At 40.0% G+C, this 27,675-nt stretch overlaps 1 protein-coding gene across 20 annotated transcripts in view; it reads left to right on the plus strand.

Annotated features, from left to right (window-relative positions):
- The window catches only part of EPB41L2 (erythrocyte membrane protein band 4.1 like 2), a 218,962-nt gene that overhangs the window by 92,954 nt on the left and 98,333 nt on the right, over positions 1 to 27,675 (plus strand). For all 20 annotated transcript variants that reach the window (XM_046004678.1, XM_046004670.1, XM_046004675.1 and 17 more), the window contains 2 exons: positions 9,951 to 10,432; positions 11,350 to 11,559. In XM_046004678.1, the coding sequence (XP_045860634.1) occupies positions 9,965 to 10,432; positions 11,350 to 11,559 (678 nt within the window). In that variant the 5' untranslated portion in view covers positions 9,951 to 9,964. The remainder of the gene's footprint in view (positions 1 to 9,950; positions 10,433 to 11,349; positions 11,560 to 27,675) is intronic.

The raw sequence follows: 27,675 nt of genomic DNA on the forward strand, positions 1-27,675 counted from the left end.
ATTCAGGTTACTTAAATTTTGCTAGAGAGCAAAAACATCTTTAGCAAACACAACTGAGAATGAGAATTAAGTGCTCTTTAAGAAGCATGATGCCTGTTTGTATTTCAGGAGTTTAACTGAGAGTTCCCACGTAGGGCCGTTGTATGACTTCCTGAAGATATGACAGTGGTTACTTTAAAGAAAACTGTCAGCTTTTCAAACTAGTAGTAATTTCTGAATCTAAATGACCAAAATTTCTGAACCAGTAGTGAGTGGTTTGAATGTATATTAATGCTCATCTTGCTACCTCTGTCCCACTAGACTGAGAGGATCCTTTTCATCTACGTTGCTGGTATCTGGTACCTATGTGTGTTTCAAGAGAAAGGCCTAAAATATACAACCCACATCCTGAAAATAGGTGGGATTGTCTAGGGGCTCGGTTAGAACATATTGCCTAGGACTGTAAACACCAAATGGGTAGTAATAGTTTGATTTTGGCTTTTTCAACAGATAATGAATTGTCAGGGTTATGCTAGGTTCTAGCTTAATGGAGTCATTTGGGATTGGTGGTTGTATTGAGTAGGGTTTCTGGAGCCAGACAGCCTGGCTCTGAATCCTAGCTCTCCCACGTATCGGTTATGTAGCTTTTTGAAAATCCTTTATCTTGTCTTTCCTCCTGCATCTGTCACGTGGGAATAATCTTAGTTCCTACTTCAAAGAGTCATGAAGATTAAAGGAATTGCCACATGCAGAGTCTCTAGAACAATGCTCAACAAATAGCTGATATTGTCACTGTTATTTTGGTTCTTACTGTTACTATTACTTTCATTTTTAGTGAACAAAGGGACATAGTGCCTTTTTTCCCAGAACCCCTATTGGATGACAGTGACTCACCATTTATTATGAATTTACTACATGCCAGGCACTTTATGTAGAGCATCTAATTTAATCTGAGAGCACCCCAGTAAGTATGTATTCATCCCTGTTTTGCTTATGAGGAAAATGAAATTCAGCAAGGCTAAGTAACATCCACGGTTGCATGGCTGGTGGGTGATACAGCTGGAATTCTGATCCTGGTCTTTTAGTTCCTAGACTTGATCTCCAAACCACTGTGTTATTTTATCCAAAGATTAGAGAGCTTTGCACAGAAAGAATGCAGCTCCAGCTCTGGCTGTTTAAAAAAAAAAAAAAAAAAGTTGGGGCCCCATCTGGGAGAAGGAATTCAGTGCAGTTCATCCATAATTTTGACCACACAATGCTTCATTGCTTAATGAAGAGCCAGCAGGGTTCTGGATATCTCCATCACTTTGATTAGTGTGTGCTTTTGGAGGGCCCAATGTGACAAGGTTTATCTGCATTTTGATGAGGAGAATGATGTCAGTGTTAGGATCCTAATGACTTCTGCACAGCGTCTGATTATTGAGCCCCACTCTAGGGAAAGGGTATCTATTTTGGGGCTAACCCTAGTTGCTTGTGGAGAAGACTTTGTCTGGCACAGATCTTTCTTGATGTTGTGTCTTAAAAAATTAGAATTCCAGTGTAGTTAATATGCAGTATTTTATTAGTTTCAGGTATACAATATAGTAATTCAGTAATTCCGTATGTCATCCAGGGCCCATCTTGATATAATTCTTAATGAGAGCAGCAAGGTCTTGGCTTTTTAAAAAAGATTTTTACCACTTATCTTAGTGTTACTGGAATTGAATATTATTGAAAATTAGATCTTGATTTTCAATGGGGGAAGGTCCCCCTAATATATGAAGAAAGAGAATATTTGAGGAACCCTAAGATTTATTTCATTCTTATTTACAGTTAGAATAAAGATTTAATCATTTATCTTACTCAGATATTGACTCAGATACTAGGTTTTAAGAATTTGAGCATCAGGAAAAAAATGGAACATTTCAACAATCATGGCTCTTGGTTAAGGGCCATAAAACCCAGTGGGGAGTAATAATTACCTGAGATAGTTCTGGATGCATTTCCAGTTTCTTAGGGCTGATTTTTTACCACTTTGTTTTTGTTTTTAATTTTTTAAAGTGAGCTTCACACCCAGCATGGAGCCCAACACAGGGCTTGAACTCATGACCCTGAGATCGAGACCTGAGCTGAAATCAAGAGTCGGCTCCTTATCCCACTGAGCCACCCAGGTGCCCCAGGGCTTATTTGTTCAGCTGTGCCCCATTGTTCTTGTAATAGGGACTGTGTTCTCTCCCAGAACTGGAAGCTTACATGTTGAACCTGACCATGTGTGGCATGACAGGTGTGCTGTGTGTCACTTTGTCCTCAGATGCTCTCCCTTCTTGGATCCTCAAGATGCCAACAGCATTTCTAGGAGTCGGGTGTATGGTGCTCAGAGAGAGAAGAGGTGCCTTCTCTACCTTGTGGCTCTTTTTAGAGGGAGGAATCTTCCAGAAGCCCACCAGCAGACTGTTTCTGCAGGTTGTCTTGGCAGGGGGCAGGAGACAGCCGGGAAGGCCTTAGACCAGAAGATCATTGCCTGTGGCCTGGCCTGGAGGCCTGCATGTGGAGGAGAGTGTGAAGCCCAGCAAAACTTGAGTTCTGTTAGAACAAGAGAGGGTGGAGGAAATGCGTGCTGTGAATGTAATCTGATCTTGCCGAGGCTTGAGCTAGCCGAGGGCTACAGTTCATATCTTCTGTGTATGTGGGTTTAATTTAAGCCAGATGCAAGCTTATATCTTTACAATAATAGTTCTCTTTCTTTTATAGATTCTTTATCCCTTTTAAGAAAAAACAAACAAGCCATAGAGTGTTATTAAGGTAACTAGGGTGGACAACATTGGATTGTTTAAAAAATAATACGCTTATCCTCACCACAGAGATCATTTGAACGACAGTCGTCCCTTTGGAATGTAGCTGTACATATTTGAATATGGAATGCTGTGTTCTATAGACCTCCTGACACTCAAGAAAAATAAACCCATGAGGGAGAGAGGAATTACATGCAGTCTGCTCTAATTACGTGCAGTTGGCCTGTTTTTGTTATTCCTTTCCCTCTCCAGATATTTTTTTCCTTTTTCTTCCCTTTGACTTCCTCCTCCTTTTCCCTCCTCCCTTCCTCTTCCTTGTTGTACGTATTGGAGAAGCATGGCTTTTATTCTTTCCTAAGTAGAGTTAGGTGGCTGCCGAATCATTTCTCTATTGGGGTTCCCATTTTGTTTTTTCTCTCATTCAGTGCTTTCAGGGAATGAGGTTGGATATTAAAAGACTTTCTCCTGGGCTGTAGGCCGTTGGGGGACATGCACATAAGCCAGTGATTGTGGGTATCAGAAAGTTTATCCTCTGGCCAGTCACACTAGATGAAAACCAGTTTCGTCAGACTTAGAAAGTGACCACATTGAAACCGCGCACACATTGCCTGTGTTCTAGAAGTTTGATATTTGTGGCATAGCTTGATTTCTTTCTCCTTACCTTCACAGGAAAGCCTCTCTTGATTCCCTTACCACCATTTTGGAATTTAGACATGCGTACTTTTCCCTTTTGTAAATCTGGAGTCCCCTAGCTAATGGATTGAGTTTTGTTGGTAGAATTCCAAGAGCTCCTCTTGCTCTGATCTCCGCCAAGGAGGAGAGTCGCTCTGCTGGCTGTGGCACCTGCCTTGTTCCCTGGACACAGCGAGGGTTCTTAGAGTAGCGCTGGTTCTCTCAAGGTTTTAAGGAAACATCTGGACCCAATAATTAGCATAAAGCCCGTGCTTGAAGTTCTTTGTAGCAGTGTCTAGAGTTGGGTATCTGCTTTCCTCGGCTTGTTGTGGGCCAGTGTGTTCACCAGCGTGATGTTATGTGGTAGTTTATTTAGGCTAGTGAGAGAAGGCACTTTGGAATTTACCTCCCATTTTAAAGGTAAGAAAAAAAAAGAGTGCTGATCCTCTGTTGATGGTTTTCTGCTTGGTTGCGTGTGAAGTGATGCATGCTGTTTCTCATGGAGCCGTCAAAATAATGAACACTTGTGTGGACCCACATGGGGTATACCAACATGGTAATTGTGTCAGAAGCACATGCTTGTCTTAATGGGCTTGGCTGTGGTTGCTGATAAGTAGACAGGGCTTTACTTAGTGTGCTATATAACTATACTAGTGATGGGTTTTAGGCATTTGTAATTGTATTTATAATAGGTACTTAGTGGAATGAGCATAGCCAGACTTTGGGAAACCACTGTTCTGGGTTTGGCTTCCTGAGCCTAGCTTTGTGATCTTGGGCAAATCTCCTATCTTTCTGAGCCTCAGTTTCCTTGTTGATAAGATAAAATGATATATTAGAGGAGACGATTTCATAGCACTCTGACTGGTACCTCTCCGTGCTAGTCTAGACGCTGGGAACATAGCTGTGAAGAAAAGAAAGAAAACTCTTATGGGGGTTTCCTTTTATTGGGAGAGCTTGGGTTCCACTGCTGGAGTTTCCGTTTTTTAGTGGGTGTTGGAGTTTGAAGGCTTATCCACATTTGAAACTCTTGAGAGTCATAAGCATGATAATTGTGGTGAATGACTGTGCTATAATCATGTTTTCTGGATGGTGGTAATTTGTTCAAGAAACCGTTATGTCAACAAAGAAGGTAGTGTTTAGGTTTGAGCTTTGTTGATCTCTTGAAACTATTTTAAGAATGTACTTATTTACAGATAATTATATCCACCCTTATTTTTGAGTATTTACAAAATACAATTTTATACAATTAGCCAGTTCTATTGTTTATCTTGTTTTTGTTTTTAATAAGGTCTTACTGGAAGGCATGGTTTTGCATTTTAAATACCTAATAGTGATATACCCACTAGAGAAAACAGTGTGGATGTCCCTCAGAAAATTAAAAAAAAAAGAAAAATTAACTATCATGTGATTCAGCAATTCCTTTTCTGGGTTATTAGAAGAATACGAACGCACACTAACTCAAAAAGGTACATGAACCCATGTTCACTGTAGCATTATTTACAATAGCCAACATGTGGAAACAACCTAAGATTCCATTGATGGGAGAATGAATAAAGAAATTGTGACACACATGCACGCGCACACACACACACACACGACTATTATTTATTCAGAAACAAGAATGGAATCTTGCCATTTACAGTGACATGGATGGACCCAAAGAACATTATGGTGAGTGAAATGTCAGAGAAAGACCCCTTAAGCTCTCTCCTTTATGTGGAATTTAAACAACAACAAAATCAAGCTAACAAAGAGAACATCTGATTCTCTTATTAAAATTAATTAATTTTAAATAAGTTGAGGGTAAAAAACAACTTAGACTGATGAATAGTAACTTCATTCTATTTACCTGAGCTTTCATTTCAAATCTTTGGAGAAGAAAGCTCAGTAATGATGACATTAGCTTTACAATGACTTAACGAATAATGCCTCTTGTCTTCCTAAATGAAGGTGAGGCCTTAATATTTACATTTTAGTTTATATTGAACTAGTATTTCCCACACAACTATGTAAAACATATAGCTTAATTTTGCTCAATATCACCAGTTTTTGATCTTCAGGAATATTGATGATAGATTTTTGCCCACAATATAACAGGCCGGAACCTATGTAGCCCACCTGGCTTTATTTGTGGGGTTTACTTCCCAGTTTGACAAAATACACTGTTTACGTCAACACAATAGAAGTTAGGCATGTTACTAATAGACCTGCACTTAATACTTTTATACTTTATAGGGATAGTGAACTGATACGTGCAAATATTCAAACACAAGATAGAATTAAAAATAAATGCCTAAAAATGAGAAGTAAGATTGGTCGGTAAATGTTCTCGTTACCTAGCTATTCCTCCTTGGTAACGTTGCCCTCAAGAACATTACTTCCTCTCAGCTCCTGGTCTCACTATGTATTTCTCCTCCCTCATGCCTTTTCTTCTACCTGACCCTGAAATGTTGGGTGGGGATAAAGTTCTGCTCAGGCCCCTCTAAACTCAAATACACTTCTTCTCTAGGTGGCGTCGGTATCACTGGTGCTTTTAGCTGTCCCCCACATGATGACATCTCCCAAATCTGCATCTCTCGCACTTGTCCGGTCTCTTTTCAAGACCTGTGTGCCATGTGGTCAACTCGAGAGACTGGTCAATCACAATGAATTCAAAACCGGATTTGTCTCAGTCAGACCCTCTTTCCTTGTTCCTCATTCCAGTGGGTGGTTCCACCATCACCCCAGTCTCCCATGACCCGAGACTTTCCCTCAAAGTCTCTCAAAGTTTCCTCTCTTGACTTGCTACATTCATTGTGGACTCTGTGTCGGGCCGTCAACCTCTTTACCATCCTTCGTCTCGCTACTGCTGCCCAAATGCAGACCCTCATCTTCTCATGTGTGGATTATTGTTCTCTTTCAGTCTCTTCTCTCATCCTGTATTTTCCAGCCAGGCTGGGCTAGGGTCTGATTACATTACTCCTGTCTCTGTAAAATGCTTATGTGACTTCTTACTGTTTTTAAATCAACCTCAAGAGTTTTCTTAGCATGATACCACAACCTTCTATGTCCTGGATTCTATTCTTCTACTTTGTCATTGCCAATTCACCTCTCCCCTTCTTCCCTATCCCTGTAGCAAGCTCCCACTTCACTCATACAGTGTATTATTGTGCAGTACTTGTGGTTTCCTGTAAGAGGAACTTTCTTATGTTTCTTATGCCTCCTAACTGACTCCCTTGCCCGAATGAAGGCTCATCATTTTAAAGCAACTCAGATGTCCACTTTTGCAGAAAGGCTTGCCTAATGACCCTCTTCTCTGAATCTGGGTGAAGTATCTGTCCTGTGGCTTTTTATAAGCAATATGCTCTCAGCTCACCTGTACACCACCTTCTCCCCTACCTTCACCTTCTCAAAGGCAGTCCTTTATTCATGGGCTCTGTACCTGGCACACTGCAGGGGCCCATTAAATATAAGCAGGCTGACTGAATGTTTTCATCCTCACATATTAGAAGTGAATAACATTTTTTTTAAAGATTTTGTTTATTTGAGAGACAGTGCAAGCATGAGCAGGGGAAGGAGAAGAGGGAGGACAGGCAGACTTTCTGCTGAGTGCAGAGTCTGATGGGGTCCCATCTCAGGATCCTGAAATCATGACCTGAGCCTAAATTAAGAGTCAGATGCTTAACCCACTAAGACACCCAGGCACCCTATGAATAACATTTTAAAAATCATTTTTAGTTATTGAATTCTCACTCTTTTAAAGTTTACAATTCAGTGGTTTTCAGTGTATTCACAGGGTTGTACAATAATTACCACTGTGTAATTCCAGAACATTTTCATCACCCCCCAAGGAAACCCTGTATCTATTTGTGGTTGCTCATTATTCTTTCCATCTTCCAGCCCTTTGCTACCACTAATCTACTTTGTCTCTATGGATTTGCTTATTCAGCATGTGACCTTTTATATATTTTTTAAAGATTTTATTTATTTGCCAGAGAGAGAGAGTGTGAGCACAAGAAGGGGAAGTGGTAGGCGGAGGGAGAAGCAGGCTCCCTGCTGAGCAAGGAGCCCCATGCAGGATTCAATCCCAGAACCCTGGGATCATGACCTGAGCCGAAGGCAGACACTTAACCGACTGAGCCACCCATTCATGCATCCCAGACCTTTTGAATTTTTTCACTTAGAATAATGTTTTCAAGTGTTGTTTGTGGCAACATATATTGTACTTCAGTCCTTTTTATGATGTAATAATATTGTATGGACACACCCATTTTGTTTATCCCTCCATCAGTTGGTAGGAATTTGGGTTGTTTCTATTTTTTGAGTAGTATGAATAAGGCTGTTAGGAACATTTGTTGACAAGTTTTCCTGGGAACATATGTTTTCATTTCTCTTGGGTATATACCTAGGAGTGGAATTGCTAAGTCCTATGCTAACTAACTATTTGAGAAACTTTTCCAAAGGAGCTGTATCATCTCACATTCCTGCTCTACATTTTCCCTATCCTCACCAGTACTTGTTACTGTCTGTTTGATGATAGTCATCCTTTAGTGTATATGAAGTGGCATCTCATGGTGGTTTGGGTTTGTATCTTCGTAATGACTGACGTTGATGAGTGTTGTTTCAAGTGCTTATTGGCCATTTGTATATTTTTATTGGAGAAATGTCTACTCAAACTTCTTTGCCCATAATTTTTTTTTTTTTTTGGTCTGTGATGAGTCATTGGAGTTCTTGATATATTCTAGATACTGGGCTTTTTTTGTTTTTAAGATTTTATTTATTTATTCATGGAGACAGAGATTGGCAGAGGGAGAAGCAAGCTCCCCACTGAGCAGGGAGCCTGATGTGGGGCTTGATCCCAGGACTGCAGGATTCTGACCTGAGCTGAAGGCAGAGAGTTAACCATCTGAGCCACCCAGGCACCCTAGATGCTATCAGATACGTGATTTGCAAAAGATGGTGAAGAATATTTTAATGAGTTTTATACTGATACATGCTACAACATGGATGAACCTTGAAAGCATTATGCTCAGTGAAAATGCCATCTATTTGAAATGTCTAGAATAGTCAGATCCACATGGATTGAAAATAATTGCCAGGAGCTGGGCGAGGGGGAGAATGGAGAGTAACTATTAATGGGTTACAAAATTTCTTTTGGAAATGATGAAAATCTTCCAGAATTAGATAGTGGTGATGGTTGTTGATCTTGTGACTAGACTCAAAACCATTAACCCACATTCTAAGTTGGTGAATTTTATGGTATGTGACTGATATCTTGATAAAGCTTTAAAAAAGAACAATTGTATTTTTATGTTTTGAGCTATTCAAGGTTTGTACCACTTTTGAAGATAGCTGGAAAATTTGCTACTGGCTAGGGTGCCTGACCTTTTATTATTGTCAAGAGAGGAGAGAGTGTACTCTCTCTGCTGTTCCTTTTTTTTAATGTCAATGGGGGAGCTATACTTTAAATAGTACCTCTTTGCTTATGTGAAATTGAGACAACCATTTACTTTCAGATTTATTTATTTTTTATAGATTCATTTTAGAGTATGACCGGGGCAGAGGGCAGAGGGAAAGAGAGAGTCTCAAGCAGACTCACCGCTGAGCACAGAGCCCACTATGGGGCTCAATCCCAGGATGTGAAATTATGACCTGAGAGTCAGCTGCTTAACCAACTGAGCCACCCAGGTGCCCTACTTTCAGATTTAATTTCAGTTTTTTTTTCATTAGTTGTGATAGGTCCAATTATTAGATGCACTTCTCCCCACCGCTATAATGTCTTCATTTGGTTCCGGTTAGGGGCCCTGAGATACTTATCTTAAATCTCATCTACAAGGAAAACAGTGTTTGAGGTTGAGTGGGATGGAGGGTTAGATTTTTGATCGTAGTCTCAGTATTCTCGGAAGACTGCTGCACTGAAATAATGTTGGTATATTATGGGATTTAAATTGGGGGGAAAATACCTTCTTTCCCCCAGATCTAATTTTCTCACTATTAAGCACTCCACATTTAGACTTCATCTTTATAATACCTGATTTTTTTTATACCTCACATTTTTGTATGTGTGCTGCTGAAGTGAGCACAACACCTCACATTTTTGTAGATTTTGATTTCACTGTGAAATTTGTTTCCATACTTTCATCAATAAATTTTTGTATTATAGAATAAGGGATACTAAGTAGAGAGAAAAGTAACTTTCCTTTAAAAAATGGGAGTTTTGTGTGGAAAATTATTTATGGCTAGATGAAACTTAATATAAGTAATCACTCTAAGCTGTTAACGGTTTTAAGCCCTACCAGTACAGAATCAGTTAGTTCTATTGTGATGCAACTTCTGGTTCTTGATTCTGGTGGAGAATTCTAAGAGTAGCAGTCTCCATTTTGTTTTGTGCTTATGAGCTATCCTTCTCTACACGTTTTCTCCCCATCATCTCTCTGCCATTTCCTTTCCTACCCTTCCTCCCCACCGTTCCTTACCTCTAAACTAAAACTGTGAGTTTGTACGATAACATTTTGTGATTTTTTTTCGTTTGTTTTTTTTCATTTACAGCATATGCTGTAACCATGACCACTGAAGTAGGCTCCGCATCTGAGGTGAAGAAGGAGTCTGAGCCATTAGGAGCAGATGCCACCAAGGAAAAACCTAAAGAAGCAGCAGAAAATCAGCAGAATCAGTCCTCCGATCCGGAGGAGGAAAAACGTTCCCAGTCTTCTCCTACAGCTGAAAGCCAAAGTAGTCCACGCCGCCAGAAGAAAGAGAGGGATCCGTCTGAGAGCAGGGGCATTTCTCGATTCATACCCCCATGGCTTAAGAAACAGAAGTCCTATACCTTAGTAGCGGCTAAAGATGGAGGAGATAAAAAAGAGCCTGCCCAAGCTGCTGTGGAGGAGGTTTTAGACCAAGAGGAATCTCTTCCTGAAGGAGAAAGGCAGGCCAAGGGCGATGTTGAAGAAACCGCTCAGAGAAAGCAGCAGGAGGTGAAAGTTGATGTCAAGGAAGAGAAGCCCTGTGTGAGCCGTGCTGAGGCACAGGTATGTTTGAGAACGAATTGTCTGGAAGTGTTGTTTTTTTTTTTGTTTTTTTTTTTTTTTTTTAAGATTTTATTCATTTATTTCACAGACAGAGATCACAAGTAGGCCAAGAGACAGGCAGAGAGAGAGGAGGAAGCAGGCTCCCTGCTGAGCAGAGAGCCCAACGTGGGGCTCAATCCCAGGACCCTGGGATCATGATCCGAGCCGAAGGCAAAGGCTTTAACTCACTGAGCCACCCAGGTGCCCCGAAAGCTTGGTGTTTTAACCACATACCAAAAGGAGTTTTTTCTTTGGAATCCTATCCAGATTTCTTATATTCAGACACTACTGTGGCTCAGTGTCTGCCACGGCCTTCTTGTTACTTCTTTAAACCTGGCCAAGATAATAAGACCAAAAAATCGACTATTTATGCAAACCATAAAAAACAATTCATGACTCTTCCTTTTAAGGTTAAATGGATACTCTCTGAGTTCTGCCACCTTTCCTTTTTAAATAGTATGGATTTTAATACCTTTGATTTGATGTATGTAAGTGTTCAGTGAATAGGAAGAAATAGATTTGTACGTGTGAGCATTTTGGTTGCTTAATGAAGCCTAGATTTTGCCATGATGTGAAATTATATTTTATATTTATATTTTATGATTTGAAATGATATTTAAATTTTAGTTGCCAGGACGTAGTTTCTTTTACTTATTTAATGCTGAACTTACCAAATCGGCAAAATGAGAAAATGGGTGGTAGATTGGGGGAAGGGCGATAAGGGAAATACCCTTTCCAGCAAAATCTTGAAGTCTTTAAAAATCTGAGGCTGACGGTGTTTGACAATCATGATTCTTAGCAAAGATTTTCCTTTGAATAACTTGGGTCTTCTGCAGATTGGCTAACTTTGGTGTGAACTTCCTTTTTTCCGTTAATAGCCTGCTGAAGAGGTAAGGAAGGAGAGAGAAGAGAAGGCGAAGGAAATGCAGGAAGACAAGTCAGAAGAAGCAGCAAAGAGGGAGACCAAGGAAGTGCAGACCAATGAGCTAAAAGCAGAGAAGGCCTCCCAGAAAGCCAGTAAGAAGACCAAAACAGTCCAGTGCAAAGTGATCCTCCTGGACGGCACCGAGTACAGCTGTGACCTGGAGGTGAGACAGGGCCCCGCTGGAGAGCGGAAGTACAGGCTGCCCTCACTGGTGCGGCGGCGTAGTGTGTACCTTCCTGTGTTCCTATAAGCTGACCTGTCAGTTTAGCTTTAAAAAACAAGAAAACCTAGAAGAGGGTCATTTCTATTATAGACAATATTTCCTGACCCTGCGGCGGGGCGGGAGTCAGGACCAGGGTTCAGCTAGTTTGCTCGGGTCACGTGGGTTGGCAGGTGTTTGTTCTGAATGGACATTAAATGGTTGGACTGTTACCCTTGTCCGTAAGGGATTCACTTGAGGAAAACCAGTAGTGCTATGTTGGTTATTTCAAAAGCCATGCTAATTTCACTTTAACCCTACCTGTTATTTTTTTTTTCTTTTTAATTCCAATTCAGATACTGACTTAAAATCAAGCTCAATTATTTAGTGTCATTTAATTAAAAAGCACTCTTGATTTACAAGGCATGTAATTCATTAGCTTGGATGTGACCAAAACCAATATAATTTTTTAAATGGTCTCATACCTTATAATTTTGTCAGTCAGAAGAGCTTGTTGCTTTTCATAGCTAAGTTGCTTTATTTACAAGAACGTATGCTAATAGTTGATGTTCACTGAAGAACTGTGTCAGCTGCTTCCGTTGGATGAGTTCACATCACACTTGTGAGACTCTCTGTGAGGTAGGTATTAGTAGGTATTGTGGGTATTTTCATTGTTAGAGTGGGCAAATGTAAGGCTTAGAGAGTTAACGTAACTTGTCTGGAGTTTCCCAGCTAGTTCGTGGGTGAGCCCGAATTCCAGACCGGACAGTTTGACTCCGGACGTCATGGACCTGGCCACCAAACTAGCATGTTCCATTTGCTACGCTGGGACCTCTTTTGTTCATTGAAAATATGGTCTCTAAATGATCTTTTTTGAGGGTCTTCTCATCTATTTACATATTAAAGTATTTTTTCCTCATTCCTTACATTCTTCCTTATTAAAAATAGAAGTTTTATTTTACAGTGAAAGCATTCAGCTTGGTGAAATAGACCTATCTAGTTGAACAGTAGTTTATTATATATTTAAACGTGTATTAGAGTACAAGGTTGGAGAGTGCTAAGATGAATGTCTCCTAAGTCCTTGCCTTTATTTTACTCATTTTAGTTATAATTATTCTGCTATTTCGGTTATTTCAAGAACAGGAGTAGCAAAAGAGGATTAAAAGTCCTTAAAGCTCTGAGAGAGATAGGGAGGGGCATGGGGAGGACTGCCTGACACTGTGTATCTGGGGGTGAGGGGACAGTAAGGAACACAATGGGTAGCTGGTCTGAACTTGATTCAGTTACATTTGACCACATGTCCCTTGTTTCTCCTACCTATCCTAGAAGTTAGGGTGTCTAGAATATGAGCACCAGCTTGATATGATAACTTGACCTTAAGTCATTTATTCAAACCAAACTGAGGCCCAGAAACTGACTTCATCTATAGAATATAAGATTCCTTAGATAATTCAGAAGGTTCCTGCTATCTCTGAATCTCTTTGTATCACCATACCTCAGGATTTACCAATGTGCTTTATGGTTTAAATCTATTTTTGTGGTCTATCTTTTAAAATCACGATGTATGTGAAAACTACAAAAATCTAGGAAATAATTGACAATACACCATAAAAATTTTAATTGGATGTTTCCATGTTGCCATGTGTTTCAGATTTTTTTTTTTTTAAGAACTAAAACCTATTTCTCCTCTCTTGCTCTGTACATCTCTTTTTACAGCATGTAAATCTACTTTGTTTAACTGCTGTCTGGTTTACTGTGAATGACTGAATGAGTTTCTCCCTTCCTCCACGGAGGCTCCATTTCTTTTTGTAGTGTAACAGTGAGTGCTTCAGTGAACATAATCGTATACCTTGCCTTGTTTACTGTGCAAGAGTTTCTTCAGGGTGGACACTTTGTAGTGGAATTGGGATGTTGTGGAATTGGGACGTTGATAGAATGAAGTTGTACTTCCTTAGATTTCCCAGTACTGCCAAGTGATCCCCAAAGTGGTTGTACCAATTTCAGTTCCAGCCAGTATCCACCAAGGTGAATTTTTCCACATTGTCTCTACTTATTCGTGATGACTTGGTATTCATTCTGTATCTTTTAATGTAGGGTTTTTGCACATATTACCTTTAACTTTCTTTTATCCATTTTATGAGATTTTGTGACCTAGGTTATAAGCCTCATGAAGTTGCTTCCTTTTTAATATTCTCTGGAAAACTTTGGATAAATTACGGATTATTTATTCTTTGGAGATCTGGTAGAACTTGCCTTTAAAACTGTCTTCGCCTAGTGTAAAGAGGAGAGTTGTACAGTGGGTTTTGTTGTTGTTGTTGTTGTTTTTTGTTATTTTAAATCATTGATTTGATTTCCATATACTGACAGTTTCTGTTTTTTCTTGAGTCAGTTTTAGTAATTCATATTTTTAGGAATAACTGTCCATTTCCTCTAATTTGATACATTGGCTGGTCTGAGGTTTTTCATAGCATTGTCATCTTGTATATTCAGTTTTTATTCCATTTTTGTGTGTAGTGTTATTTGCCTTCCCCCCAATCATTCTTCCTATAGAGTTACCCTTTACCCTGTTATTTTTCTAGTTTCTTGAGTTGCATAGTCAATATACAGAATCTTGGCTCCAGTTTTCCCTTCAAGTATCTCTTGTTGAGAGCACAAACTTTGAACATAGGGTTTTTCATTGCCATTCAGTTCTTAATATTTTTGCATCCTGTTATGGGTCTTTTTTTCCCCCCTTTTATCTACATGTATAAAATTTTTCCCTTTTGCCATCATATAGTACCTTAAAATTTATTTTGACATTTATATTAATTGTACTGGATTTATTTTGATTAGGGTTTGCCTGGACTATCTTTTTCCATTTCTTTGGTTTCAGATACTGTGCTCTTATATCTTTGAGGAGATATGTTTTTTAATCCACTTTGAGAATTTAGTCTTTTTTTTTTTTTAAGATTTTATTTATTTGATAGAGAGCACAAGAGAGACAGCAGAGGGAGAGAGAGAGAGAAGCAGATTCCCCACCAAGCAGGGAACCCTGTGCAGTGCTCAATCCTAGGACCCTGGGATCATGATCTGAGCCAGACAGACACATAACTGAGTGAGCCACCCAAGTGCCCTGAGAATTTAGTCTTTTAACTGGTGAATTTAGGCTGGGTATTTTATATGATAACTGATACGTGGCTATATTCTGCCATCTAATTTTGGGTTGTCTGGTCTTTTTCTTTGTTCATTGTTACCCTTTTAGGAATATTTCAGTGTTTGATAGTCACAGTTGACTTAATAAAGTCTGGTATTAATCACTGTGCCACCCCACTTTTTCCCCTTCTGTTTAGCACTCATTTATTAGATGTCAGGTCTCATTTTAGAATGGTACAAAATAACATTCTTATCTGTATGACTATTCCCTCTTCTATGACTTTGCTACTCATGGGGAATGAAGTTGTTGGGTTGCTTGAAGCAGAGTTGAGAAAGAATGCAAAGTCAAACGCACTAACGTTTGCAATTAACCAAAGCTAAATTCACTGAGACTTGGTTGCAAAAGCATAGGAACCTTTATTTTTTATGACTATATTAATGTACAGATTGTCTTTTCAGTTAATAAATGATTACTTAATATATCATTAAAAATGAACCTTTTTGAGAATGGTAGATAAATTTGAAATTAGTGTGTAGTATGTACGTGTTGAGTACATTTTTTTCTCCTTTCAAGTAGAAGAAAAATGAAATGTGAGTAGGCTTCAGTGATGTGATCCCCCAGCAGATTTCATGATTTCTAGCATTTCACTAGAATTCTCAGCAGTGACTTTCTATCTGACAATAGGCCATAAATCATCAATGTCATAGTAGCTCTTCTAAGAGTACACATGTTTTAAGTTGTATTTCCTATTTTGGTTGATTCCCTTTTATTGAGTGCTTCTTCCCATTTTGGTTCTCTGGTTGCTTGCTTAGTATCATTAGCACGGGTCTGCCATGCGTCCAACCTGCTGTTACTTCCTCTTCAGCAGCAGGGCGCAGAGGGTGGCCATCATGTGCTTTGAGTGCGCTTCTGTTTTCCGTTCCAGCATTGACCTTAGACAGCTCGAGTGATGTGCTGATGCTGCTTCTCTGTAGTTCCACAGCTCTACACAGGAAATCAGTGTCTAAGGACTCCTTGGGGAAGTGTGTTGCGGGAAAGCGTAGCTATTGATGAACTTGCGAGCACTCAACCGTGTTGGAAATACATACTTTCACTTTATTTGGTTTGGGAGAGGAGACTTGTTTCCATCTGTTTACTGTCAAAGATTCTAACTATCATGACTTTTTAGATGTGGTTACTCTCTTCCTTTTGTATGTACATGTCTCTCATTTTCAGCTAGTCCTTTAGATTGTAGCACCCCCACTGAAGAGGGCCTGATCATCTTCCCTTTCGAGGCACCTACAACAGTGGAGGGAAGCATGGTCTGTACAGGAATTTCAAGGAGTTGGAATGACCTAACTTAGACCTTTATAGAGTCAGATGAGGTTCTAGAAAGCATTCCAACGCAAGGATGAGAGGATTCAGACTCATCTGTAGAGCAACATTTGCTGGGGAAACACGGAAGAGGTTGGAAAGTCATTGGAAAGGAGGAGACAGCAAGGTCAAGAGTGCTGTTTAGATTTTAGAACACAGTAGGCAGCTGTGTGGCCATAGCAACTGCAGGAGGACTTTTTTTATTCACTACATCTGTTAAGATGTAGTCTTTATAGATAGGATTTCATCCGTGTGATTCGAGCATTGGGAAAGTTAGGCAGTTTCCTGTTGGTGGTACCCATCAGTACCTTTCGTCAACAGAGGCACTCCTTTTAAGCTCATTTCATGCAAATGTTACTGTATTAACGGCATTATTTTTCTTAAAGATAATTCTTGGAGATAGTATTGTTTGTGTCCTAACATCACCTGTTTCTCCAATTACTTCCTTAAGATAGGTGGCTAGATCTCCAGATGTCCATCTATATCCCTGTATTCCTTGTTCTGTTCATTTTGGGCTTCTCATTTCCCCATTTTTTTCTCCTGTGGGCTATCTGAGCCTATTCTTTCTTGAACCTCGGGAATTAAATGAATAAGCTTGCTCAGGGAACCAAGGCAGCTCTGTTTTCAAAAACTAATTATCTTTCGAGTCTGCATTCTTTTGAGATAACAGTATGTGTTGTTAAAAGTGGATAAAAATGCCCCACAAATACAATATTTATGAACATACATATCAGATAGGAGGACATTTTTAGAGCATGATTACAGGTAAATGAAAAAACAATATGGAGGGGCTTGACTGTAATTAATGTTGTTTTTGGCTTATGTAACAATAAGCTTATTGCTAAGCCATGCATTCATTTCGACCCAAGGCCTAGTCTGTATTCATTTGTTCCACATCTTTGCGTGAAGTATTTTTTCATTGGATTTAGTTAAAATTACAATTTATATTTTATACTAATTTATCATCTGTTGATAATAAAAGACCTCAAATTTTGGGGGGAAACTTTGAGGGTTATATTTTCTCATGAAGCTGCTATAATTTCTAGTCTTTGATAACATCTGCTTTTATCTTACTGGAATATTTAATGGTATGTGGCAAGCTCCTCTAATACCAGACTTTGAATGGAAAGAATTGTAGGGAGTCTCCTGGGCCCTGCCTGCATGTTCCAGAGACTCAGCTATAGGACTGCTGTGACACTCAGTGTGTTAAAACAGCAGGGTTCTTTCCTCTCAGGTCAAAACATAGTCAGACTTTCTTGAAGCCATGGGTATAAAGTCAGGAGACCCATGTTTCCTTTTCTTTTGACTCTTCGGATGTCTACGGGCAGTCACTTCCTCTTTTCTATCCTCAGATTGCAAAGTAAGAATGAAAATAGTTGCTTCCTCTGTTTCTATGATAGAGCTGGTTTTACTACAGCTGAGAAAAAGCTGTAGCTTTTTTTAAGCCAGAGAATAAATGTGAAAGTTCCTGCACGGCTTTGGGAGCAAGAGTGAACGTGCATTCTGAGTTAGAGCTGCTTGCATTTCCCTCTGGCATCAGAAAGTTGTTCCCACGTGTTGATTTTAGTCTGAGAATTGAGAGCATTGTTTCTGCCCACACAGGAATGCCAGTACCATTTTTTTTCTTTAGTGCTATGAATAAGGCGATGAGAATGTAGGCTCTCTTCGGTGGTGTGATGATGATAAAAATATTTATCAGAAAGTAGAATGTGTCAAGGTTGACTTTTCTCATGTAGAGGACTGGTCTCCGAAGTCCAATTTGAGATCATTGTTTTCGAGGGGGTGTTATTTATTTACTTGATTGCTTATTCTGCTTTCTCTCTCCTGGGTGGTTTTTCAGACCTCTGGCACTGACCCTTACTAAGTTTCTTAGTTAAATAGTTTTCACCATGTCCATACTCTGGAAGGATCTAGAAGTTGTCACACACTTTATGCTCCCATAAAATGGTGTTAGATTCAAACAAATGTGGATTAGGAACTCAGGACAATTTGATTGGCATATATTATATGCAATATAAAATCCCAACAGCCGGTGGAATGTCGCTGGCTGGCTGTCCAACTATCCCTTTGGCTTAAAAAATTTAAGATGAGAATTCTGTTCAGTGACTTGTATTGAGTAAGTGGCAAGAGGCTACTGTGCCATGTGAGTGGTTGAATCCTTGATCTAGCTTGAGGAATGCTAGGGAGTCCCAGGAACAGGGCAGATCATGGCCTACTTATCAAACCCGGCTTTAGCTCGGTATTTAGGACTCTTTAGGAATGATCTCAGACTGTCTTTAGATCTCTATCACTAGTGGATTCTCCCAGGTTTTCTCCTGCCAACCTAATTGGTCTTCTAATCAGGCATCTCCTCAATTATCTTCTCTTTGAGTTTCTGATCAGAACATCTGTGCATTGTGATTACCTCTCTAGCCACATGACTTCTCCCCATGGTATCATGTCCCAACTCTGTCTTCCCCTGAACTTGTTTGCACCGTTAACTTGTCAGTCATGCACCAGCTTCTGAAAGAGTCATTTGTGTTGGGTTTGAAAACTGGGAAACTCTTGTATTGTTGTTTGATTTTGCCCCTGTTACTTCTTCACCTGCATTGTTTATTCCTTGGGAAAAGGACCTTTCTTCTTCTCATGGGGCATTAACACAGGACTTTGTACACTACTCATAGAAAGTAATCGTTGCTTTATTTTTTCTCTACTTTCTTGTATGCATATAACATTTTCATCCTTCTTCTCTAAGCTAAATGATCACAATTCCTTATTTATGTTACCAGATTTTTTCTCTACCCTCCAATTAGAAAAGATTTGGGTGCGCATATAAATATGTGGGTCTCCTCCCTGCCCACCCCCCACACCACTTATTGCTACTTCTGTCCACCAGTGGCCTGATTTTCAAATACTTAGAAACAGCAGGCTACCTTCTAATAGAAACACTTCATGGGCTTAAATGAATGAAAACAATTAAATTCTTATAAAAGGCTGTGAAATTGCTAAGAGAGAGCCGGGCAGAAGTGGGTAAGGGGTGGTCTTGGGGGCCTGTACAAGCTCACAGCGTGTCGGGGATGTTAGATTGCCTGAACATAGGACTACAGGAGTGCTTTCATTACATGGGAACTGCTGCAAGAGGTTGCTTGCTGGCTGAGTATACGCTGGGCTTGGAGAACAGATAATACCTTATTCCCTGCCTCTCTTCACTAGTGCTACTCTTGAACACACTAAAGAATGGTACGGTTTTCATTTCCAGGCCGTCAGGAAAGCTACCACATATTTTATCCTTCCTGTCTCCCTAACTTTTGGTTTCAAAAGCTGGAGGTTGCCCTTGGCATCAGTGGTATTTTGAAAGCATTAAATGGGGGCCCTGGGAAGTAACTTCTCACCCTGCGTAACCACGCTGACGTCATTTTGAAGGCAACCTCCAGCTCTTCCTGGCCCTTTCTCACATGTGCTGCTGGGCAAAGTGAACTCTTTGGTCATTTACCATTTATTATCAGGTAATATGTTTTCACTGTAACCTGAGGGAGGTAGTAGAACAAGCACAAGTTCTTTGAATTATGTTTCTGTTTTGGAAGGAGAATTATTTGAAGGTGAGTAAGATTAGAGCTGGTGGGGAAGGTCATTTTCTGGATAAGGTTTGTACTTTAAAATCTGTTCTGATACATTTTTCTCATTCACTAAAAATGGGGATTAAAAAATTTTAGCTCCTTGGGGCATCTTGAGGTGGCTCACTCAGTTGAGCATCTGACTTTTGATTTCGGCTCAGGTCATGAGTACAGTGTCTTGAGATCGAGCCCTGTGTTGGGCTCTGAGCCCAGCAGGAAGTCTCCTTGAGATTATCCTGGTAACGTGCATGCACTCTCTGTGTGTCTTTCTCTCCCTCTCTCAAAAAAAAAAAAAAAAAAAATTTTTTTTTTTTTTTTTTAGCTCCTTGACAAGATTCATCAAATGAAGAAATGCAATGTTATTTCTCTCAGGCAATAAAAAACATAAAATATCTTTCGTTTAACACACTATTCAGAATCCCTCTGTTTTTGTTACTCTTATTTTTAGTCACTTTTCTCTATTCTGAGGAAATTAAAGACAATGTAACTGCCTTGTGTTTCTCAACTGTAGAAATTTTCCCAACTCTTCTCCTCCGTGATCCCGTCTCCCTGTTGCCCTTCCCCCTCGAGCTTCCTCTGTGGTATGTGTAGAGCTTGAAGAGGGTCAGGGACTAGGGAATCCTGCCTATACCTGTGCTTAGGTCCAGTAAAAACATGGGCAGAATGCATCATTAGTATTAGTAGTTATAGTACCATATAATATAGTATACTAACATTTGGATCTTAAAGGGATTGAATTCAGTATAATGTCCTAAAAGCTGGTATATAAAAAGCACTGGATTAACTCTGAAAAAATTTCTTCATACAAGGTGGCTAAATGAGTCAAGCATTGATAAAGGATCTGTCAGATTGCTGTTTTTATGATTTGTTGCATTATGTTCTGCAACAGAGTTACACAGGGACTCAGAGAAAAGTTATGAGGAATATTACTTTTAACTTTTTTTTCTTTTTAAACTCTTATAGTCTGCAGAGTCACCTCCAGACAAAAGCTCCATTCTACCTAGTCACAGCTACTCCTCACTGCGTTTCTTTTGTGGAATATGCCATTTTAACTTGTTTTGAGGTTGAGTCTGATTTTGTGCATTCCCTAGTTGTTTTCGTAGAGAGGAAAATTCATCTGAGCGTTCTGAGCTGTTCATCATATTGATCATTTTTATATCTCTGTCAGCAGCAGTTTAAAGCGAGCCAAGTAAGAATGCTCTACTAAGCTATTCTGTCGCACAGAAAGCCTATATGAATCAAATGTCAAAATTCATTCTAAGCAAATAGTTTGCAGAGAATGTGCTAGCCTACAGAAGTTGCTGCTTCTCGTTTTTAAAATAAGTCCTGGTGGACGTGGTACTTAGCAACATTTAAAAGAAGATACTTAAAAATTTTTTGGTTTGCTCATCTGGCTAGATGTTTAATACTGGCCTCTCTTTAACAGTTTTTGTTACTTTTAAAGAGATGATACTTTTTCATAGATTTATGGCAAGTCCTGCTATTATAGTGAGTAATAGAAAAAGTTAGACAAGAGGACGGTGCATTTTCATTTCTTAGGAATTATGTTAATCCCTGGCTTGCTGATGTCCCTTAAGGATGGTATGTCATTTTTAAGAAAAAGAGGAAGTTAAGAAAGTCATATTTGTAAAGTATTTTACAAATTTGGTTTTAAAAATCATATTCATTTAAATACATGTTGTGTGTTCAGAAATAATTTTTATCCCCAAATATTGATTTGCTTCCTACTTTTGCTGAAAAGATAAAAAGAAAAATGTAAGATATTTTGTCTCAAGCTGCTTATGAGTATTACTTTCGAGGATAAACTATACGTTTGAAGCTGAGAGTGGGACATGAGTGTAATTGATAAAGTACTGTTCAGGGTTAGAAAAATAACAGGAGTATCATGTTGTCACGGGCTGAAATTGGCAAATCCTCACTGCAGAGAAAGGGATTCCTAGGTTTTGAAGAATGAAATATTTAGGGGGCGCCTGGGTGGCTCAGTTGGTTAGGCGACTGCCTTTGGCTCAGGTGGTGATCCTGGGATTGAGTCCCACATCAGGCTCCCTGCTCAGCAGGGAGTCTGCTTGTCCCACTGACCTCTCTCCTCTCATGTTCTCTCTCTCTCAAATAAATAAATAAATAAATCTTTGAAGAATGAAATATTTAGGAAAAGTCAGCAACACCTAGCCCATTATATTTTTTATTTAAAAATGACTCAACAGTAATATCCAAGCAGAAATATGGGGTTCTAAGACTAGATTTAAATGCCGCCTTCCTCCTAGGTCGGGGATAGCTTGATAGTAAACCTTGGTTAGGAGCGAGCCACTGTTGATCGTTTTGACCCAGGCTTTTCTTGGCTTGGCTCAAACTAGAAATCCTCCTATTTTACAAGTCAGCAGATCACTGGAGTCACTTCTGCTAAACATTACAGAAGAGGTGGGCTTCCATCAACATGAGAGGTTGCGAAGAAAATGTAAAACAGAAATGCATGGACTCACTCGCCCAGCCCTTTTCAGTCTGCTTTCCAAAATTTCATTGGCAGAGATTCTGTTCCTTTTTTCTCCCCTGTGTCAGGACGGGAGAGAAAGTGAGTATGTGCATGTGTGCTATTGAATCATTTTCTGTTCTAACCAGCTTCCAGAGGGAGCATAAGTAAATGGGTTATGTTTAATCTGCCGTCTTTAATTGGCGGTCCACTTTCTACTTAGGAAAATTTGAGCAAGGAGCATGTTTTCTCTTTAGGATGAAGGGGGAGGTAGGCCATTGCCCTCAATATAGCACATACCCTCGTTGTCAGGAGACACTTGAGTTCTCTTGCCATAAAAAGACTTTTACTTTGGGGGCGCCTGGGTGGCTCAGTGGATTAAGCTGCTGCCTTTGGCTCAGGTCATGATCTCAGGGTCAGGAGATCAAGCCCCGCATCAGGCTCTCTGCTCAGCAGGGAGCCTGTCTTCTCCTCTCTCTCTGCCTACTTGTGATCTCTTTCTCTGTCAAATAAATAAATAAAATCTTAAAAAAAAAAAAAAAGACTTTTACTTTGTGGTAGTAGCTTTAGTAGCATTTGTTTTGGTATTTTGTTCCCTATTTTCTCTCAGATGCCTTTTGTTCATTTGTTTTCTTGTCTGATTATTTCCTGCAGGGTCTTACTAATCCATTTTATTCTGCCCGTGTGTTTAATTTGACGGAATGGAGGTGGGTCATAGAAATGGAAGGACTGGAAGGGTATTCTGAAAATGTTTTACTGTTTTTTGTAATAGGTGTGATTCACTTCTTATTCATGTGATTTAGGTCATTATGTGTTATATAAAATGTGTGGTTTTGTTCATTTGCAGACCAAGCATTGGGGATCCTATTGGGGACTAGTCGGTCCCCTCATCCCTGGTCGGATCCTGGGCAGCAGAGGGCAAAGGCAAAAAAAAAAAAAAAAAAAAAAAAAAAAAAAAAAAAAAAAGCAAAGCCTTCCTCAGGTCAGGCTGGATTTCAGACTTCTTTCCAATAGTCAGAATCTGTTCTGGGTGTGGCGACTTGGGGAAGTATCCAATGTTAACATTTCTGTAACGCGCCCCCCCCCCCCCAAGATAGATTGATTGATTTTAGAGAGGGAGTGAGAGGGGCCAAAGGAGAGGGGGAGAATCTCCAGCAGAATCCCTTCTGAGGGAGGAGCTCTAAGTGGAGCTTGATCTCAGAACCCTGAAATCAGGACCTGAGCCAAAGTCAGGAGTCAGACACTTAACAAACTAAGCCACCTAAGTGCCCCTCTATAAAGCTTTACAATTGGTGGAATATTATCTCATTTTCCCCAGAGAGGTTGATGGAGGGAGGGTGAGCTGTTACAAAGCTCTACGTTGGTAGAGTAGTTCTCAAATTTAAAGTTAAAATTCGGGGCGCCTGGGTGGCTCAGTGGGTTAAAGCCTCTGCCTTCGGCTCAGGTCATGATCCCAGGGTCCTGGGATCGAGCCCCACATTGGGCTTTCTGCTCAGGAGGGAGCCTGCTTCCCTTGCTCTCTCTCTGCCTGCCTCTCTGCCTACCTGTGATCTCTGTCTGTCAAATAAATAAATAAAATCTTAAAAAAAAATAAAGTTAAAATTCGCTTCATTTCATTGTTTTGAAATCTGGGTATATCTTGCAATATATGTCAAAAGAAATTTAGGTTACTCTCTTTCCCCTACCTTGCCGAAATCTTTCATAATTCTGTAGAGATGATAATATTGGAAGTTTGCAGAGTAAGCTCACAGTGTTGATGACCAGTAGGATGGGCTTCAATAAGATAGGATATGGGAGGTCATTCATTGTGTTAGGGTGTGGTTGGGGGCATAAGTGCATACATTAATTCTTTATTCACTGTACCCAAAGCAGTCAGGGAGAACACAATTGGCCTTTACTGATCTGTCCTATGAACAGAATCATTAGAATGCCAGGAAGTGATTTACAGTGAAAGGTAACTGCCAGGAAGAATGAAATGTGTACAGTGATTGGTTGACTCATTCTTTTCTTCATAATAAAGTCCTTGAATGATGCCAGGTGATAATCCTAAGATATCTTTGTGAGCATGAAATTCAGAGCAAGGGGTATTATTCATCAACATAGTAACTGGTGTCTTCAACTCACTTGCAGCTTGGTCCAAAGACACTGTTGGAGGGTGAATACATTTGCCAAGGTCAAGAATAATTATGCTTTTAGGCCGAGTATCCTTCTTCTGAGTGATAGTGATAAAATCTCACATTTTCTTATTCTTCCTCCTCCTCCTCCAAGAAGCCCAGGGATTACACATGAGTGCGTGTGCACGCACACACACACGTGCGCGTACACACACTCTTTTCTTTCTCACCCTATCCCTCCCTCCCTAACATTTTAGGCATGCATTCTCGGGTCTCCTCCAGTCAGAACATTCACCCCCATAGGTGTTGGTTTTACTTAGCATTACATTTACTGAGAAACCCATCTCTAAGTTCTGTTGGACACTGTACCGTGAACTTCGGTATTTCTAGTTGGGTGTGTTAGTCACCTGATAAACTTAGGATGGGAGTTCGTGTTGAGAAGAATAATTGGCCTGAAACTTAGTTGCCAGATTAAAAATATTGTTTCTGTTAGAGAAAATTCTGATTTTCAAATAGATGTCACATGTCACTTTGCATTTTAGGGAAGAAATAATACTGGGCAACTTGGGGTTGACCTTCTGGGTATTCGAGTACATAGTGCAGAGAGGCACTATAAATGAAGTTTTCAGTTTATGAATAGTTGTCTGTACATGCTGTACCTCAGCAAATGATTTATTTGGAAAGTACGCTTTCCTATAGAGACAATGCACAAATGATTACATTTCCAGGTCGATCTGTGAAAGTCCATATCTTATGTTTTTTACCTGAATTTTGGGTGCTAAATCTTGGAGCAGGCTGCTAAAGACAGAATTTCTACCTCCCTTTCTTAACTCAGGCCAAAATTTTAAACCTCTTCTCCACCCCCCACCCCCAGATTATTATTTCTTGGTGTCCTTCTCCATTAGACTTTCTTGTTCCTACTTCCATGATGATATTACTCTTCTGCAGTGTAATTCAAAAAAAGTTATGTTTCCTGCGTACTTTTTCTCCTTCTAGAATCTTAATTCCTAATTCCTCAAAGGTAGCAGATTTCTCAGCTCTTTAAGGAGAGGATCAGTAATTTGAGTGAATGACTTGGATGTGTGAATGATTGATTACCTGTACTGCCTTCTAAGAGATATTTGCATTTTAAAAGAAAGCTCTCCTCTCTAAAGAATCCTAAGTGGTAACATTTCACTCCTGAAGCCAAGGCCTGAGGAAAAATTAAGGGAGTTTGTGTGGGCGCCCAAAGGCTGAATTTGCAGTGTCTTTGGGCCGGGTTGACTAAGGTAGCCTTTTAGGGAAGCATCCCTCAGAGCTGCTGGTCACCCAAACACTTCCCGGCTTTCTTGCTTCTGAATCCCTTTGTTTCTTTCTGATAACATCACAGTTTTTCTCCTTATATAGTTGAGTTAATTTATGTGTATGTGTATTTTAAGTCAGGCAAAGTCTTGAAGATTCATCCAGCTCCCCTCCTCCCCACTTGGCGAACAAAGACCTTGTTGTCACTTTTTCTTTGGTTTTACTTTAGTTTGTTAGTCACCCATTAGGAATGAAAAACTTTTAATGCGAAAAAATGTCAAGCTGAATGGAGACACTGTTGCCTCAGATAAATGTTTAAAAACTGTGCTATCTCAAAATGAAACGCATTTTCTTTCTCACATTGCCCAGAAGTTGCTTGTCATTGAATTCAAGAATCAGAAATTCAGGTGGTGTGAGGTATAAGGAAATTTTTGTTGCCAAGAGACTCAAGACCTCTCTTTCTGCATCAAATCCCGTTTCTCTCAGTTTCACAGCTGTCATAAAGTCAGTATTTAAGTGATTAAGATTATTCTGCATTACAACTTGACTTCCACTTTGGTTTGTTGTTTAAAAAAAGAAAAAATACCTTAGGCACTCCCGGCCGGTAGAGGTAAGAATAATTTCCTTGCGCCTGGTCTGTGATAAGATTGGATCACATATGGTCGAGGGGCAGATGGGTATCTTGTGTTTTTCCAGCTGGTGATCTTTTTATTTCAAATGTAGTTTCAGGTATAGTTGTCATTAAAGATGGTAAGGGAAATTGTTTATTAACAGGCTCTGTGACCCAGTCCTTTTTTAAAGGGTTTGAAGTGAAAACTTGAACAATCAATGCGGTATGCTGTGGGTCCTGGCTTTTGTGTCTGAGCCTTGGAAAGGGAGGAAAGGGGATTATGGTGCTGTGGGAATTGGGGTAGATTGAAAGCTAGTGGACTTGGGATATGAGGCAGACAGTCTCACTCTGGGTGAGGGAATCTGTTGGCTGACTTTTGTATTATACTATCTCTTGGTCGGAGTCCCTGGTTGAGCTTTTTACAAAGAGGAATACAGAGAATTTTTAGGGCAGTGAAATTACTCTGGGTGGTACTGTAATGGCAGATAAACGTCACTATACGTTTGTCCAAATCCATAGAATGCACAACACCAAGAGTGAGCCCTACTGTTAACCACAGACTTGGGCAATAATGACTGTGTGTCAGTGGAGGTTCATCAGTCGTAACAAAGATACCTGGAAGTGGGGGGATGTCGATCACGAGAGAGGAACACAGGTGTGGGGCTAGGCGATATATGGGAACTCTGTAAGTTCTCACTTTCTGCGAACCTAAAACTGTTGTAAGAAATAAAATCCAAGACAAAAATTAAGAAAACTACACATGCCCAGGTGTCCCCTTTGAAGATGCTGATTCGGTGGTTTGGGTGCCAGGTTTGAATCTATGCAGCCAGAGTTCAGAACTGCTTGGAAAGGCTGGAACATCCTGTTGGCCAGGCAGTCTGTGCAGAGCACCTACTCCCCAGGGAGAGGGACAAGTCATACATCAGCTCCTTTTGAAATATTATTATAGCTGGCCAGGTAGTTTCTTCGTCTAGTGGTAGGAAAGGGAATAGAGTAGAGACCCTCCACTGACACCGCAGGAGGTCTTGAGTGTCTGTCTGGGTCCACTTGACAGCCTTACCTCACTGATTTGTAGCTGAATTTGTCTGGTTAGAATTTGCTTTGAGCTATGCTCTGCATCCAGTAAGGGCTTGAAAAGCATTAGCTGCAGGGGCGCCTGGGTGGGTTAAAGCAGTGGGTTAAAGCCTCTGCCTTCGGCTCAGGTCATGATCTCAGGGTCCTGGGATCGAGCCCCGCATCGGGCTCTCTGCTCCGCAGGGAGCCTGCTTCCTCCTCTCTCTCTGCCTGCCTCTCTGCCTAGTTGTGATTTCTCTCTGTCAAATAAATAAAATATTAAAAAAAAAAAAAAGAAAAGCATTAGCTGCAGTTGTTATGTTTTAAAACCCTGATTGTTTTTTTTTTTAGGATCCTACTATTTTTCTTGAATTCTTGATGCAAATACTAAAATCCCATGCCATGGATAAATTCCTGGTAATATTTTTATATTTTATCAGTAATTTAGTGATTTAGAAGGCCCATATGTTGAACAG

The sequence above is a fragment of the Meles meles genome, chromosome 5, assembly GCF_922984935.1.
Source record: "Meles meles chromosome 5, mMelMel3.1 paternal haplotype, whole genome shotgun sequence".
In the NCBI taxonomy this organism is placed as follows: domain Eukaryota; kingdom Metazoa; phylum Chordata; class Mammalia; order Carnivora; family Mustelidae; genus Meles; species Meles meles.